Source organism: Otolemur garnettii, unplaced genomic scaffold (genome assembly GCF_000181295.1).
Source record: "Otolemur garnettii isolate 467f Iridium unplaced genomic scaffold, OtoGar3 scaffold00044, whole genome shotgun sequence".
In the NCBI taxonomy this organism is placed as follows: domain Eukaryota; kingdom Metazoa; phylum Chordata; class Mammalia; order Primates; family Galagidae; genus Otolemur; species Otolemur garnettii.
The window spans coordinates 10,174,142-10,190,252 of record NW_003852439.1 but is presented as its reverse complement, the minus strand read 5'-3'; the positions used below and the strand labels follow the sequence as shown (position 1 = coordinate 10,190,252).

The following is a 16,111-nucleotide window of genomic DNA, read 5'->3' as shown; positions in this document are numbered from 1 at the left end:
AAAAAAAAAAAAAAACTTGGCCAGGTATGAAGACTTAGTTCTATAATCCCAAAACTTCAAGAGGCCAAGGTAGGAGGATCACTTCAGGCCAGAAATTCAAGACCAGCCTGGGCAAGGTAGCAAGCCCCTGTCTCTACAAAGAATTTTAAAAATCAGCTGAGTGTGGTGGTGCACACCTAGTCCCAGCTACTTGAGAGGTTGAGGCAAAAGGATTGTTTGAGCCCGGGAGTTGGAGGCTTCAGTGAGCTATGACCATGCCACTATACTTCAGCCTGGGTGACAGCAAGAGATACTCTGTTTCTTTAAAAAAAAAAAATTAAAATAGATTTTATTCTTTTGAAGTTTTAAGGCTTATAGAAAAACTAAGCAGAGGGGGTTCTTCAGTATGCTCCAGGGCTCATTTTCTCCTATTACTAACATTTTATATTTGTTGTAATTAATGATCCAGTATTGATACTTTATTATTAACTAAAGTACACACTTTGTTCAGATTTCCTCTGTTTTTCTCTGCTGTCCATTTTCTGTCCCAGAATCTCACTCATGATCCCACATCACATTCAGTCATGCCTCCTCGGGTTCTTCTCATTGGGAACAGTGGCCCAGGTTCCTGAGTGTGGTCAGGTGCCTCCCCTGAACTGCCATTTCCTTTTGTGCATCCAGAATCTCTCTCTCTCTTCTTGTTAAAAATGAAGTTCCTGCTCGGCTTCCGTAGCACAGTGGTTACGGTGCCAGCCACGTACACTGAAGCTGGCAAGTTCAAACCCAGCCTAGGTCAGCTAAACAACAATGACAATTCCACCAAAAAAATAACCAGGTGTTGTGGCGGGTGCCTGTAGTCCCAGCTCCTTGGGAGCTGAGGCAAGGGAATCACCTAAACCCAAGAGTTTGAGGTTACTGTGAGCTGACACCACGGCATTCTACCTAGGGCAACAGCTTGAGACTTCGTCTCAGAAAAAAAAAAATGAAGTTCTCTGGACCAGATCCGGTTTAACTTTTCCACCTTGAAATCTAAACAAATAACAAGTCTGAGTTCTTTCCAGAGGAGGAGCATTTGGACTAAGGAACAAGACCCTCTTGAACTGAAGTGCTGGTTGGGAGGGCCTGCCCTGGAGTGGGCCTTGAGTGAGTGTGGCAGGGCTCCTGGAGTCCCTGGTCCTACTAGCGTGGTTAACTCCATTAGCAATTTTCCCAGACTACACACTGGCTGTGCAGAGCCTTTCTCAAGCAGAAAAGCCACTACTGACGTGAGGTGTGACATACAACCTCCAGTGGCTTCCACATGTCCTTGTTCATTAGTTTCTAAACTGGCCTTCCTAGTATGTTCTTCCCTCAAAAGGTAACATAGTACAGAATCGAAAGTGGCACTGGCCTAGCCGAGGATGGACTCTGCTTCTACAGGCAGCAGTGCATCTGCAGCCCGAGTATGACTGCGTGCTGGTCTACCCAGTGGTCACCTGCCTTGGGTTGAGCTTCCTGTAGCCCCCCTGGCCTGGGAACTGGACCTTAATGCCTGGCCTAGAAAGGAAGCTGGCTTTGTCTGACATTGTTGCATGTTGTTGCAGGGCAGTCAGGGTGACAGCAAGAATGCCAAGAAAAAGAACAATAAGAAAACCAATAAGAATAAAAGCAGCATCAGCCGAGCCAACAAGAAGAAGCCCAGCATGCCCAATGTGTCAAATGACCTGTCCCAGAAGCTCTATGCCACCATGGAGAAGCACAAAGAGGTAGAGGCGTGGGTGACCCCCAGAAGGTCTTGCCATTGTCAGGGCCCATAGGAGGATGGGAAGACGTGTGGCTGTCAGGCCTGTGCTTCTTGTGCAGTTGTGCAGTGGGAGGGAGGGCTGGCCCTGGCAATGTCATGTGCCATGTTGGTAGTACTGTTCAGTCCCAGGGAGCTGGGGCCCTCAGACTGATGTCAGGTCAGCCACACAAGCTGGGTGGCCCTGTGCCAAGCTTGCCATTGGGGTGCCTTCCACCTTTCTGTGGAGCTATAGTCACTCCTCTCCTACAGGTTTTCTTTGTGATCCATCTACACGCGGGGCCCGTCATCAACACCCTGCCCCCCATCATTGACCCTGACCCCCTGCTCAGCTGCGACCTCATGGATGGGCGCGATGCCTTCCTCACCCTTGCTAGAGACAAGCACTGGGAGTTCTCCTCCTTGCGCCGCTCCAAGTGGTCCACTCTGTGTATGCTGGTGGAGCTGCACACCCAGGGCCAGGACCGCTTCGTCTATACCTGCAATGAATGCAAACACCATGTGGAGACGCGCTGGCACTGCACAGTGTGCGAGGTAGGCCCCGCTAACCCCAGCAGCCAGTGCTGGCTTCTTTGAAGGCGTCCCTTGGAGTTAATGCTGGAGTTGGCGTCTGCTTGTCAGTGTTGGCAGCTACTCCTCCAGGACAAGGAGATAGTCACAAGGCTGAAGGCTTTGCTGTCTTCTTCTCTGTGTTTCATTAACACCTGCTTCACATCAGGCACAGCCACAGGCCTGCAGTCCAGGGAGGGTCTCCTGGAGCAGGGGCAGGCATGGAAACAGTGCTCAGGGAACTTGGCTTCTTTTGGGAATTCTGACCTGTTTGCCCCCCGCCCCCCCCCTTCTTGCCTCTGTTTCCAACCCTACTGAAGAGTTAGGATGCCCTCTGCCCTGTTAGCAAGTTGGGCTCCTATGTTCAGTGGTCTGGAACCCCTCCTTGCTTTTTTCTGATGGACCCAGTCATGCCCACTAGCTAGCTCCCTCTGCAGAAGTTTGGCTCCACTGTGAAATGGCATAAGCTGTCCTTCCTATGGTCTGAGCCAGGCTGTGCTAGGCCCTCTGCCTCCTTTTCTATAGACATTTATAGACACTGTCCTCCCCACTGTCACCTCCTTCCTCTCAGAATGGTCTGAAGTCACCTACCAGATTGAAGCAGCTTTAATCTGTGTGGGGAGAGCAGTGCAAGGGCTTTTTTTCTTTTCCCACGTTTAAATGCCTCTCTTCTATTTTTCCAGCTTCACCCAGCCTCCTGTGTCCTCTTGCTAATTTCTTCATGCTGGGATTTTCATGTCTTTAATGTGAAACACAGTTATTGAACCTGGTCTTAGGGTTCCCTTCTTTAGATTGAGTGCTCCATTTTCTCACTTTCTAGGGACAGGCAATTTTCAGAAGCTTGGGCTTCTACACTGGGGAGTGAGCATTTGGCAGTCTGGCTGGCCCGCAGCCATCTCCTTAAGGGAAAGGCATTTCAAAGCCCTGGCAGTGTTTAGGAGGAAATGGCCACAGGGTCTCTCATCCTTTCACTGTTGGGCTCCTCATTCTGAGCATAGGTTGGGACCATGGCAATTCCCAGAGCAGAGGATGCCAAGAAGGAAGGGGCTGGTAACACTCTTTGAGCCTCAGGCAGACACCAAGTCCAGGAGCTGGCAAGTCAGGAGGGTCTCAGGGCACAGATCAGGTTGTCTTAGGAGCCTTATGAGCCCCAGGGGTGAAGGTGACTTGGGGGGGTGACACATTGGCCACCTGTTATCCTATCCCAGACCCAGTGTGAGAAGGGTGGCCAATTTGTCTGGTCATGTGGGCCCATGCTTATGCCTGTCCCCTGTTTGTAGGACTACGACCTCTGCATCAACTGCTACAACACGAAGAGCCATGCCCATAAGATGGTGAAGTGGGGGCTGGGCCTGGATGATGAGGGCAGCAGCCAGGGCGAGCCTCAGTCCAAGAGCCCCCAGGAGTCGCGGCGGCTGAGCATCCAGCGCTGCATCCAGTCCCTGGTGCATGCATGCCAGTGTCGCAACGCCAACTGCTCGCTGCCATCCTGTCAGAAGATGAAGCGGGTCGTGCAGCACACCAAGGGCTGTAAGCGCAAAACCAACGGGGGCTGCCCGGTGTGCAAGCAGCTCATTGCCCTGTGCTGCTACCACGCCAAACACTGCCAAGAGAACAAATGCCCTGTGCCCTTCTGCCTCAACATCAAACACAAGCTCCGCCAGCAACAGATCCAGCACCGCCTGCAGCAAGCCCAGCTCATGCGCCGGCGGATGGCCACCATGAACACCCGCAATGTGCCTCAGCAGAGTTTGCCTTCTCCTACCTCAGCACCACCCGGGACCCCCACGCAGCAGCCCAGCACGCCCCAAACGCCGCAGCCCCCTGCCCAGCCCCAGCCTTCACCTGTGAGCATGTCACCAGCCGGCTTTCCTAGCGTGGCCCGGACTCAGCCCCCCACGACAGTGTCTACAGGGAAGCCTACCAGCCAGGTGCCAGCACCCCCACCCCCTGCCCAGCCCCCACCTGCAGCAGTGGAAGCAGCCCGGCAGATTGAGCGTGAGGCCCAGCAGCAGCAGCACCTATACCGAGTGAACATCAACAATGGCATGCCCCCAGGGCGCACAGGCATGGGGACCCCAGGCCAGATGGCCCCTGTGGGCCTGAATGTGCCACGACCCACCCAGGTGAGCGGGCCTGTCATGCCCAGCATGCCCCCCGGGCAGTGGCAGCAGGCACCCATCCCCCAGCAGCAGCCAATGCCAGGCATACCCAGGCCTGTTATGTCCATGCAGGGTCAGGCGGCCGTGGCTGGGCCCCGGATGCCCAGCGTGCAGCCACCCAGAAGCATCTCACCCAGTGCTCTGCAAGACCTGCTGCGGACCCTGAAGTCGCCCAGCTCCCCTCAGCAGCAGCAGCAGGTGCTGAACATTCTCAAGTCAAACCCACAGCTAATGGCAGCTTTCATCAAACAACGCACAGCCAAGTACGTGGCTAACCAGCCTGGCATGCAGCCCCAGCCCAGCCTCCAGCCTCAGCCTGGCCTCCAATCCCAGCCTGGCATGCACCAACAGCCCAGCCTGCAGAACCTGAACGCGATGCCAGCCGGCGTACCGCGGCCCGGTGTGCCTCCACAACAGCAGGCGATGGGAGGCCTGAACCCCCAGGGCCAGGCCCTGAACATAATGAACCCAGGACACAACCCCAACATGGCAAGTATGAATCCACAATACCGAGAAATGCTAAGGAGGCAGCTGCTGCAGCAACAGCAGCAGCAGCAACAGCAGCAGCAGCAGCAGCAGCAGCAAGGGAGTGCTGGCATGGCTGGGGGCATGGCCGGGCATAGCCAGTTCCAGCAGCCTCAAGGACCTGGAGGCTACCCACCAGCCATGCAGCCTCAGCGGATGCAACAGCATCTCCCTATCCAGGGCAGCTCCATGGGTCAGATGGCAGCTCAGATGGGACAGCTCAGCCAGATGGGGCAGCCAGGACTGGGGGCAGACAGCACCCCCAACATCCAGCAGGCCCTGCAGCAGCGGATTCTGCAGCAGCAGCAGATGAAGCAGCAAATCGGGTCCCCAGGCCAGCCGAACCCCAGGAGTCCCCAGCAGCACATGCTCTCAGGACAGCCACAGGCCTCGCACCTCCCTGGCCAACAGATCGCCACATCCCTTAGTAACCAGGTGCGGTCTCCAGCCCCTGTCCAGTCTCCACGGCCCCAGTCCCAGCCTCCACATTCCAGCCCATCACCACGGATACAGCCCCAGCCTTCACCACACCATGTCTCACCCCAGACTGGTTCCCCTCACCCCGGACTCGCAGTCACCATGGCCAGCTCCATAGATCAGGGACACTTGGGGAACCCCGAACAGAGTGCAATGCTCCCTCAGCTGAACACCCCCAGCAGGAGTGCACTGTCCAGTGAACTATCCTTGGTCGGGGACACCACAGGAGACACGTTAGAGAAGTTTGTGGAGGGCTTGTAGCATTATGAGAGCATCATTTTTTTCCCCTTTCATGTTCTTGGACCTTTTGTACTGAAAATCCAGGCATCTAGGTTCTTTTTATTCCTAGATGGAACTGCTACTTCCAAGCCGTGGAAGGGTAGATTGATGTTTAAAGAAACAATACAAAGAATATATTTTTTTGTTAAAAACCAGTTGATTTAAATATCTGGTCTCTCTCTCTCTCTCTCTCTCTCTCTTTTTTTTTTTTTTTTGTTTTTTTTTCTTTCTGTTTTGTTTTTGTTTGGGGGGAGGGGGGTTTGTTTGGATTCTTTTTGTCGTCATTGCTGGTGACTCATGCCTTTTTTTAATGGGAAAAACAAGTTCATTATATTCATATTTTTTATTTGTATTTTCAAGACTTTAAACATTTATGTTTAAAAGTGAGAAGAAAAATAATATTCAAAAACTGATTCCTGAAATAATGCAAGCTTATAATGTATCCCGATAACTTTCTGATGTTTCGGGAAGATTTTTTTTCTATAGTGAACTCTGTGGGCGTCTCCAAGTATTACCCCTGGACGATAGGAATTGACTCTGGCGTGCACACACACGTACACACACCCACACACATCTATCTATACATATTGGCTTAAGCCAAACTCTTGTCTTGCAGATGTAGAAATTGTTGCTTTGTTTCTCTGATAAAACTGGTTTTAGACAAAAAATAGGGATGATCACTCTTTTAGACCATGCTGATGTTAATAGAGAAGAGCATTCTTTTCTTTTCTTCTACGTGAAACTTGAAATGAGGAAAAGCAATTCTAGTGTAAATCATGCAAGCGCTATAATTACTATAAATAAGAAAATTCGAGAAGATTCAATCACTGTATAGAATGGTAAAGTACCAACTCATTTCTTATATCATATTGTTAAATAAACTGTGTGCAACAGACAAAAAGGGTGGTCCTTCTTGAATTCATGTACATGGTATTAACACTTAGTGTTCGGGGTTTTTTTGTTATGAAAATGCTGTTTTCAACATTGTATTTGGACTATGCATGTGTTTTTTTCCCATTGTATATAAAGTACCGCTTAAAATTGATATAAATTACTGAAGTTTTTAACATGTATTCTGTTCTTTAAGATCCCTGTAAGAATGTTTAAGGTTTTTATTTATTTATATATATTTTTGGAGTCTGTTCTTTGTAAGACATGATTCTGGTTGTTTACTCATAGAGGAGAAGCTGGGGCTGTGGTCATGGTGGTGACATGGGTGGCAGCTGGGGAATGTGTCCCAGGTGGAACAGAGGACTGAGGCAGGCAGTTCAGCACTGGCCCTACACATTGGATGCTCACAGGTGAATGTCATTCTCACAGTTAGTGACACAGTTGGTCTGAAAAAGCACTTTGCTTCCTGCCTGCTCCCTCCCTGTCATAGCTACCCCTGCGTAGGGAGGGCTTCTTAAAGTTTTTCCAGGCAGCCCCCACTCCCTATACACAAATCCCAGAATTGATGCAAAGGATGCATCAGAGTCTCAAAGTGCTTCCTTACCCCGCCCCCCCCCAAACATCCTGCATGGCCTGACACCAGGGCCTTCCCTCCATGAGAAGATACAGGCAAGTACCAGCCTGGAGACTGCAGAGTGGCAGACAGGCTCTGGAGTGCTGACTGCGTGTCCTTTATGTAGCAAGAAAATCCCCCCCCTTCAAGGGACTTTAGTACTCACCCACATAGTTTCACCACTACCCCTTGAGGTCCAATTCCAGGTCCCCGGATTGAATGCGTGAGACAAGTCTACAAAAACTGTTACGGCTCACTTCTGAGAAAAGGCCCATCATGGGAGACCTGAAGTTAATCCTCCAATCTGCTGGCCCCCCAGGGGACTGTCTCCCTAGTCTTCCAACCAAAGGGTGGTCTAGATGGGGTTGGGGAGGTGAAGGGGTTGTGGTGGTAAATTTAGAAATCATGGCCCAAATACCTCCCTTTGGGCCCTTATGTTCACAGAGGTATTTTTAAAATACTTGAATTCTTGATTTGGGGATCTAAATCTGAGGGAAACTTCCTAAGAAATTGGAAGGGTACAGTCTAATTTTAGCAGTTTTGAATCTTGAGTTTTAAACTCAAGATACCTGGCTAATTTTTTAAAAGAATTTTTTTGTAGAGATGGGGTCTCACTTTGGCCCAGGCTATTTATTTCTTTTGATCGCTATAACATAGAACCAAAGCTTAATTAAACCAGGTAAGAAAAAGACCATCTAGCACCCACCAACCCCCATCTTTACTACTTCCTCAAAGGAAAGATCTGTTATCCTTGTTAGGTTTGCTGCATTCTTGCACATTCACTGCCCTCTTCAGAATTCACATTGTCTACCATTGGGGAAACCTTAAGCCATGTGTTCAAACAAGAGGCCCTTTGGAACCCTGGAGGAGGGCTGCAAGCCCACAGAAAGCGGCATTTTCCTGGATGTACAGCATTTTATTGGGGGGCAGTAAGGGGCATCTTTTTCAGTTTATCCTGGAATTCAAAACTTTTATGTACCAACCTTACCTTCTTGGGAGTTTGCATCCTGTGCAACTGTCTTGGGCGATCCAGATATCAAAGGCTGTGGCCAAGGGCATCATCTGTGGATACTAACCTTAAGCTTGTCCTAGGGAAATTTCTGTAAGAAAGCTGGAAAGCCCCAACGCTGTGTCTCATGCTGTATACTTAAGAGGAGAAGAAAAAAATCCTATATTTGTGATCAAAAAGAGGAAACTTGAAATGTGCTGGTGTTTATAATAAAAGCTGGTAAAACTGCTTGGATTCAAAAATGGTTCAAACTGGCTAATGACTTAGAGTTAGTTCAGCAGCTAGTCATTAGAAGATGCTCAGTTGTGTTTTGGTCTCAACTGAGCATGTGTTTGGTTCTATTTGAAATTCTAGCATGTTAAATAGGATGAGATACCTCTGGATAACCTGATGCTGTTGCTGCTTCTAAGATCTCACACTGAAAACATGTAACTTTCTTCTTTTCTGTTGGGATTTTTGGTGTTTTTTGTTTTCTTCTCCTGTACAGTCCAATTGTTCTTTTAGGGATTTTTTTCCTCAATTTTTTTTTTTCCTGAGACAGTCTCTATTGCCTAGGTTAGAATGCCCTGGTGCAGCTCATAGTAACCTCAAACTCTTGGACTTAAGTGATCCTTTTGTGTCAGCCTCCCGAGTAGCTGGGACTAGAGGCACCTGCCACTATGCCCAGCTAGTTTTCAGTTTTTAGTAGAGATAGGGTCTCAAGTCTTACTCAGGTTGGTCTCAAACTCCTGACCTCAAGTAATTCACCCACCTCTGCCTCCCAGAATACTAGGGTTATAGCCATGAGCCACCGTGCCCGGCCTTTTTGGTATTTTTTGTTTGTTTTTTTGAAACAAAGTTTTGCTCTGTCACTCAGGCTAGGTTGCAGTGGTTCACTTACAGTTCACTGCAGCCTTGAACCCCTAGGCTCAAGCTGTCCTCCTGCCTCAGCCTCTCAAGTAGCTGGGACTACAGTTGCCCACCATACCTGGATAATTTTTTTTTTCCTTTGAGACAGAGTCACTTTTGTCCCTGGTAGAGTGCCATAGCATCACAGCTCACAGCAACCTCAAACTTCAGCTCAAGCTATTCTCTTGCCTCAGCCTCCCAAGTAGCTGGGACTACAGGCGCCCACCACAACACGGCTATTTTTAGAGATGAGGTCTTGCTCTGGCTCAGGCTAGCAATCCACCTACCTCAGCTTCCCAGAGCACTAGGATTACAGGTGTGAGCCACCACGCCTGGCCTTGGCTAACTTAAAAAAAATTATTTTTGTAAAGATAGAGTCTTACTATGGCCCAATCTGGCTATTTCCTTTGTTTTTTTGAGTCAGAGTCACAGCTCACAGCAACCTCAAATTCTTAGGCTTAAGTGATTCTCTTGCCTCAGCCTCCCAAGTAGCTGAGACTACAGGCACCCACCACAAATGTCTGGCTGTTGTTGCAGTTGTCGTTGTTATTTAGCAGGCCCCAGCCAGGTTCAAACCCACCTACCTCAGTGTACATGGCCAGAGTCCTGACCACTGAGCTATAGCCTATTTCGTTTGATTACTTGTAACATGGAACCAAAGATATCATTTGAACCAAAACATGCTTTTAGCATTGGATGGCAAAATAAGCCACTGCTAAACACAGAACTTCTTTTCTTTTTGTTTTTTTGGTTTTTTTTTTTTTTTGAGACATAGCCTCAAGCTATCCCCCGGGGCAGAGTGCCGTGGCACCACAGCTCACAGCAACCTCAAACTTCAGCTCAAGCTATTCTCTTGCCTCAGCCTCCCAAGTAGCTGAGACTACAGGCGCCCGCCACAACTCCTGGCTATTTTTTTTGGTTGCAGCCGTCATTTGGTGGCCTGGGCTGGATTCGAACCTGCCACCTTAGGTATATGTGGCTGGCGCCTTAGCCACTTGAGCCACAGGCACCAAGCCCAGAACGCCTTTTGTTAAGGAGATGATTGCATATTGGTAGCCACTGTGCTACCAGGAAGTACTTCAACACAGGACACTGCTGGGAAGTAGTTCCTATGGATGCAGTATTATAACAGGTGTGCAGGAGCTCCATAAGAGTGAGTGTAATGTCTGTTCATCTCAGACCATAAAGACATAGCTCCCTCACAGGATGTTCTATGTCAGTTTCATGTGCATTACTTGTGCATATGAAGTAGCAATAAAGGATAGAAAAACAGTTCGATTATAAGATAACAAAAAATCTAATGCTTTGATGATTAGGTGAGAACGTTTCACAGTTGAGCTAAACAACAGTGCTTGTGACATGCTTACATCATCTTATGGAGCATTTGCTAGGAATCTTGGCTATGATAACACCAAAATATCAAGTTAATTCACTAACCCAAAATTCAAAGGGAGTAGACACCTATAAAACACCTTAAGAAAGCATTGCAGACATGTTTAAGGGGTTAGGAAGAGACTTTGGAAGAGAGATTGGATTATACAGAGCATGGGCTTAAGGCCTCTGAGTTTGACAGGATAAGAACCATTGAAGCAACGTTCACTGTAGCCTGGAGCAGGAGGCTGGGCCTTAACATTGAGTGAGTTTCCCAAATTATGCTGTCCTTGTGTAGATAATAAAGTGAAGAGATTGAAAAATTGCTGTTGTATATAACAAGTGCTGTTTAAACATATTCACATCATTGGGCTGGGCACAGTGACTCACGCCTGTAACCCTAGCACTCTAGGAGGCCCAGGCAAGCTGATTGCTTGAGCTCAGGAGTTGCAGACCTGCCTGAGCATGAGTGAGACTCTATCTTTAAAAAGAGCTGGGCAATTGTGGCGAGCGCCTATAGTCCAGCTACTTGGGGGAGACTAAGGCAAGAGGATCACTTGAGCCAGGAATTTGAGGTTGCTATGAGCTATGACACCACAATACTCTACCCAGGACAACAAAGTAAGACTCTGTCTAAATAAATAACCAATCAATGGGGCAGTGCCTGTGACTCAGTGAGTGGGGCGCCGGCCCCATATACTGAGGGGCCAGGTTGGAGCCCAGCCCCAGCCAAACTGCAACAACAAAAAAAATAGCCGGGCATTGTGGCAGGCGCCTGTGGTCCCAGCTGCTCAGGAGGCTGAGGCAAGAGAATCACGTAGGCCCAGGAGCTGGAGGTTGCTGTGAGCTTTGATGTCACAGCACTCTACTAAGGGCAACAAAGTGAGACTCTGTCTCTAAAAATAAAATAAAAAAATAATAATAATCAATCACCAAGGAAAAGCAGAGGTGTTGAAGTAGCTTGGCCAAGTTCACAGAGTAGTGAGGGGCAGACAACACTCAGGTCTGAGCCCAGCCCCTTAACTTGAGAGGAGCCTTCTATCCTTGAGAACTCCTCACCCTACCTCTCATCCTTACTCCACAAATTCACCTTAAGCCCACTTTGGGGGTGCCTTGGGGTTAGTGGGAGAATTTAAAATGTGTTACAACCCTCCAATGGCATGTATGCAGTAAATGGTAATGAAGATCATTCTTTTGGGTTTGTTTTTTTTTTTTTTTTTGAGACAGAGTCTCACTTTATCACCCTCAGTACAGTGATATGGCATAATAGCTCACAGCAACCTCCAACTCCTGGGCTTAGGCGATTCTCTTGCCTCAGCCTCTCGAATAGCTGGGACTACAGACACCCACCACAATGCCTGGCTATCTTTTTGTTGCAGTTTGGCCAGGGCTGGGTTTGAATCTGCCACCCTTGGTATATGGGGCCAGCGCCCTACCCACTGAGCTACAGGTGCCGCCCAAGGTAACCAAGTTCTTACAAAGTCCTATTTGGTCCCCACTGGTTAGCTTTAGCACTGGAGAAAAAGAAACGCTGACAGCTCTCATGCCAGGCAGCCCCAGTAACCACAGCGCCAAGCTCCTAGTATGGCTGACTCTAGATCACTCTCACCAGTGCCTGCAAGAGGGCTGAGTAAAGCATGCATGGGTGTACTCACGAAATTCAGAATAAAGGATGATCGAGAAAACATCCTTAGGGAACATTTCCAGCCAGAGTGGAGATCCGGGTCTGGAGGCCCTAGAGAATCTACAGAATCTGGTAACGGCAGTGGCCAGCTATAACCTGCCAGGATGGTGCAGGGGCTCCCCTTTTCTCCCACAGACCAAGCCAAGGGCCCTTCCTCATTGTCTTTGGCCCCACCCATGCCTTCTTAGACACTGGCACAGGTTCAGGGCCCTGAGAAGCAGGAGGTCCTTCACAGGGCACAGATGAAGGAGAGTCAGAGAGTGTTTCCAAGAGTCTTGGGGACTAGCCAATGGCATTGTCCCCACACTTCCAGAACTAGAAGATAGGATGAGGCAGGGAAAGGGTCAGAGACCTAGGAGCTGTGTTAAAGGACTTTGAATTTGACAGGCGGCCACGGCTGGAGCACAGAGGGCCCTCACAGCTTCATGGGAGGCTGATTCTCAGTGTTCCTGATTTTTGAGAGACATGTCAGATCCAAGTTTGGTTTCCTAGGTGAGGAAAAGGGGTCCCAAGTGGGAAGAGGGCAGTCAGGGTCATAAATGGCATGAATAACGTGGGTGGGCCCAGGACAAGCCTGATTCCCTACAGAACGGGTGACTCTGGGAACCCCCATGATGCAAACTGCCACTGTCTGTGGAGCTTTAAATGAGCACTGATGAGCACCCTCAAGGAACTTGGTGAATAGAGACTGATACTGGGACTGGACACGGTGGCTCACATCTGTGTATGATCTTTTGGAGGCCAAGGCACTGGACTGTCTGAGCTGAGGAGATCAAGGCCAGCTGAGAAAGAGCAAGACCCCATATGTACTAAAAATAGAAAAATTAGCCAGGCATAGTGAGGGCATCTACATTCCCAGTTACTTGGGGGGGGTGAGGCAGGAGGATTGCTTGCGTCCAGGAGTTTGTGGTTGCTGTGAGCTATGATGATGCCTGTACACTCTACCCAGGGCAACCCAGTGAGACTCTGTCTTAAAAAAAAAAAAAAGAAAAGAAAAAGCGGTGCCTGTGGCTCAATGAATAGGATGCCGGCCCCATACACCGAGGAGGGTGGTGAGTTCAAACCTGGCCCCGGCCAAACTGCAACAACAAAATAGCCAGGTGTTGTGGCAGGTGCCTGTAGTCCCAGCTACTTGGGAAGCTGAGACAAGAGGATCACCTAAGCCCAGGAGTTGGAGGTTGCTGTGAGCTGTGTGACATCATGGTACTCTACCGAGGGTGATAAAGTAAGACTCTGTCTCTACAAAAAAAAAAAAAAGAAAAGAAAAGAAAAGAAAAAAGGCTCAGTGCTTGTAGCTCAGCAGTTAGGGCACCAGCCACATACACCTGAGTTGGCAGGTTCAAACCCAGCCCAGGCCTGCCAAACAACAATAACAACTACAACCAAAAAATAGCTGGGCATTGACTGAGGCAAGAAAATCGCTTAAGCCCAAGAGTTGGAGGTTGCTGGGAGCTGGGATGCCATGGCACTCTACCAAGGGCAACATAGTGAGACTCTGTTTCAAAAAAAAAAAAAGAGAGAGAGAGAGACTGGTATTGGAGGAAGGAGTGAGAGGATGCTAGGACTTGACAATGGGGGAGTCAGAGCAGACCCAGTATATGAAGGAAAAGGTTTCTTCACTAGGGGCTGATGACTGCATAGTGCTTTGCAGTGTAGGCGGTGTACACGTTCTTTCCTGAGACATGGTGTGTTTCTCAGAGTGCTTCCTAAGCTATACCCTGCAAGGCCCACACTACTAGCCTCAGCTATACCTGGAGTAGTGTGGCCTTGGGTGACCAAGAACCACTGGCTCAGCGCCTATGGCTCAAGTGGCTAAGGCACCAGCCACATACACCTAAGGTGGAGGGTTTGAATCCAGCCCGGGCCTGCCAAACAACAATGGTGGCTGCAACCAAAAAATAGCCGGGCGTTGTGGCGGGCACCTGTGGTCCCAGCTACTGGGGAGGGTAAGGCAGGTGACTCGCTTGAGTCCAGGAGTTGGAGGTTGCTGTGAGCTACGATGCCACTGCTCTCTACCCAGGGGAAGAGCTTGAGGCTCTGTCTCCAAAGGAAAAAAAAAAAAAGAACCATCACCTTGACTTCAAAGCTGTCTGAGTTGGAATGTTCATGATAGATATAGGTGCAGGGAGAGAGAGGTTGGCCAGGTGACTTTTTGGCTTCATTCACCACATTCATTCCAAATTGTAAACTTCTGTCCTCTGCCCTCCTGATCTCCCAATCTTTCCTCAATTCCCCAAGTAAGAGCATGGCACCCCCTGACATCCCTCTCTGCAGCAGGACAAGATATATGCCAAAGCCAAGGCTGAGAAGTGCTGGAGGCAGCCAACAGCCCCCTACCATGGGGTAACCCCCAAATTACCTGGAAAGAGTTCCCCTGACCATTTGATTGTCACAGAGAAGAAAGAGATGCGAGGTGCAAGGAGAGGTCCCTTCATACATTTCACTTTTGGAAATGCCTACTGTGAGGAAAATAAGAAAGGGAGCCAAGTCATGCTTGCTTTTCCTTGCTCCCCGGGCCACCTGCCCAAGTGACTTAAAATGCATATTTCTTTGGGAGGATGAGGCAAGAGAATCACCTAAGCCCAAGAGCTGGAGGTTGCTGTGAGCTGTGATGCTACAGCACTCTATTGAGGGTGACGAAGTGAGACCCTATCTCTAAAAAAAAAAAAAAAAAAAATGCATATTTCTATCCTTTGTGTTTCATCAGCTGCAGGGCTGTGCCTGGAGGATTTGGCATCCTCAGAGCCAGACTCAGGGAAAACACCCAATGGCTGGCTGGCCTTTGCATCTGCTCAAAGACCTTTCTTCCCAGACGTCACTGGACAAACAGGAGAACTCTGACCAAGGGGCCTCTACACCTGCAGAAACTGCAAATGTGGCAGTCGCTGCTCAGGACACCAACTTCTTTTTTTTTTTTTTGAGACAGAGCCTCAAGCTGAGCCCCTGGGTAGAGTGCCATGGCTTCACTGCTCACAGCAACCTCCAACTCCTGGGCTCAAGCGAATCTCCTGCCTCTGCCTCCCAAGTAGCTGGGACCACAGGCGCCTGCCACAACGCCTGGCTATTTTTTGGTTGCAGCCATTATTGTTGTTTGGCGGGTCCGGGCTGGATTCGAACCCTCCACCTTAGGTGTATGTGGCTGGCGCCTTAGCCGCTTGAGCCACAGCGCAGAGCCAGGACACCAACTTCTAAACAAAAGGGCAGTCTCCAAGGGTAGCAGAGCCTCAGGGATATAAAGCCACCAGGAAGCCATGCTGAGCAGAGAAAGTGCCCTTGCAAAATTGCTGAAAGAATGAAGGCTCTAAGCCAAAGCGGGTGGATTGCTTGAGCTCACAAGTTCGAGATCAGCTTGAGCAAAAAGCAAGACCCTCGTCTCTACTAAAAATAGAAAAAAAAAAAGAAAGAAAGAAACTGAGACAAGAGTGTCAGAGCCGCTGTGGCACCCCATCACCGTGTGAATAAAACAGCCAGGACACAGATTAGAAGTACATGCTTGCAAGAGGTGGACTTCCCATAGGTGCAGGGAAAGCCCCAAGTAACTTCTGCTGTGGCCTTTTATGGAAGCATTATACAACAGGTGTGGGCCCTCAACCCCTGCCTACAGGAGCTATGTGCTTCATGCTTGCTATGTGCTCTTTCCCCACGGCTCGACTCCCACTCTGTTGCACCACAAATGTTCAAGGTATAACATCTGCTTGTTAATAAGCAACTGATCTTAACTCATTAATGCATGAAGGGCTTGTCTTTGGGCTGCAAAACACCTCCATGCCGGCTCAGAGATTGTCCTGCTCCCCAGTGCCTCCCTCAAGAACCAGTGACCACTTCTACAAGCCTGGTGCTCAGTCTCCTACATAAGAAGATCACTTGAGCCCAAGAGTTGGAGGTTACTGTGAGCTATGACACC

The 16,111-nt window shown here is 49.2% G+C and overlaps 1 protein-coding gene across 3 annotated transcripts in view; it reads left to right on the top strand.

Moving 5' to 3' along the window:
• The window catches only part of CREBBP (CREB binding protein), a 154,184-nt gene extending 147,281 nt beyond the window's left edge, over positions 1-6,903 (top strand). For 2 of the 3 annotated variants that reach the window (XM_003790832.3, XM_023513741.1), the window contains exons 29-31: positions 1,563-1,724; positions 2,012-2,293; positions 3,589-6,903. In XM_003790832.3, coding sequence (XP_003790880.1) covers positions 1,563-1,724; positions 2,012-2,293; positions 3,589-5,733 — 2,589 coding nt within the window. In that variant the 3' untranslated portion in view covers positions 5,734-6,903. The remainder of the gene's footprint in view (positions 1-1,562; positions 1,725-2,011; positions 2,294-3,588) is intronic. The other variant, XM_023513742.1, reaches the window with a different exon arrangement.
• The last annotated feature ends 9,208 nt before the right edge of the window (positions 6,904-16,111 follow it).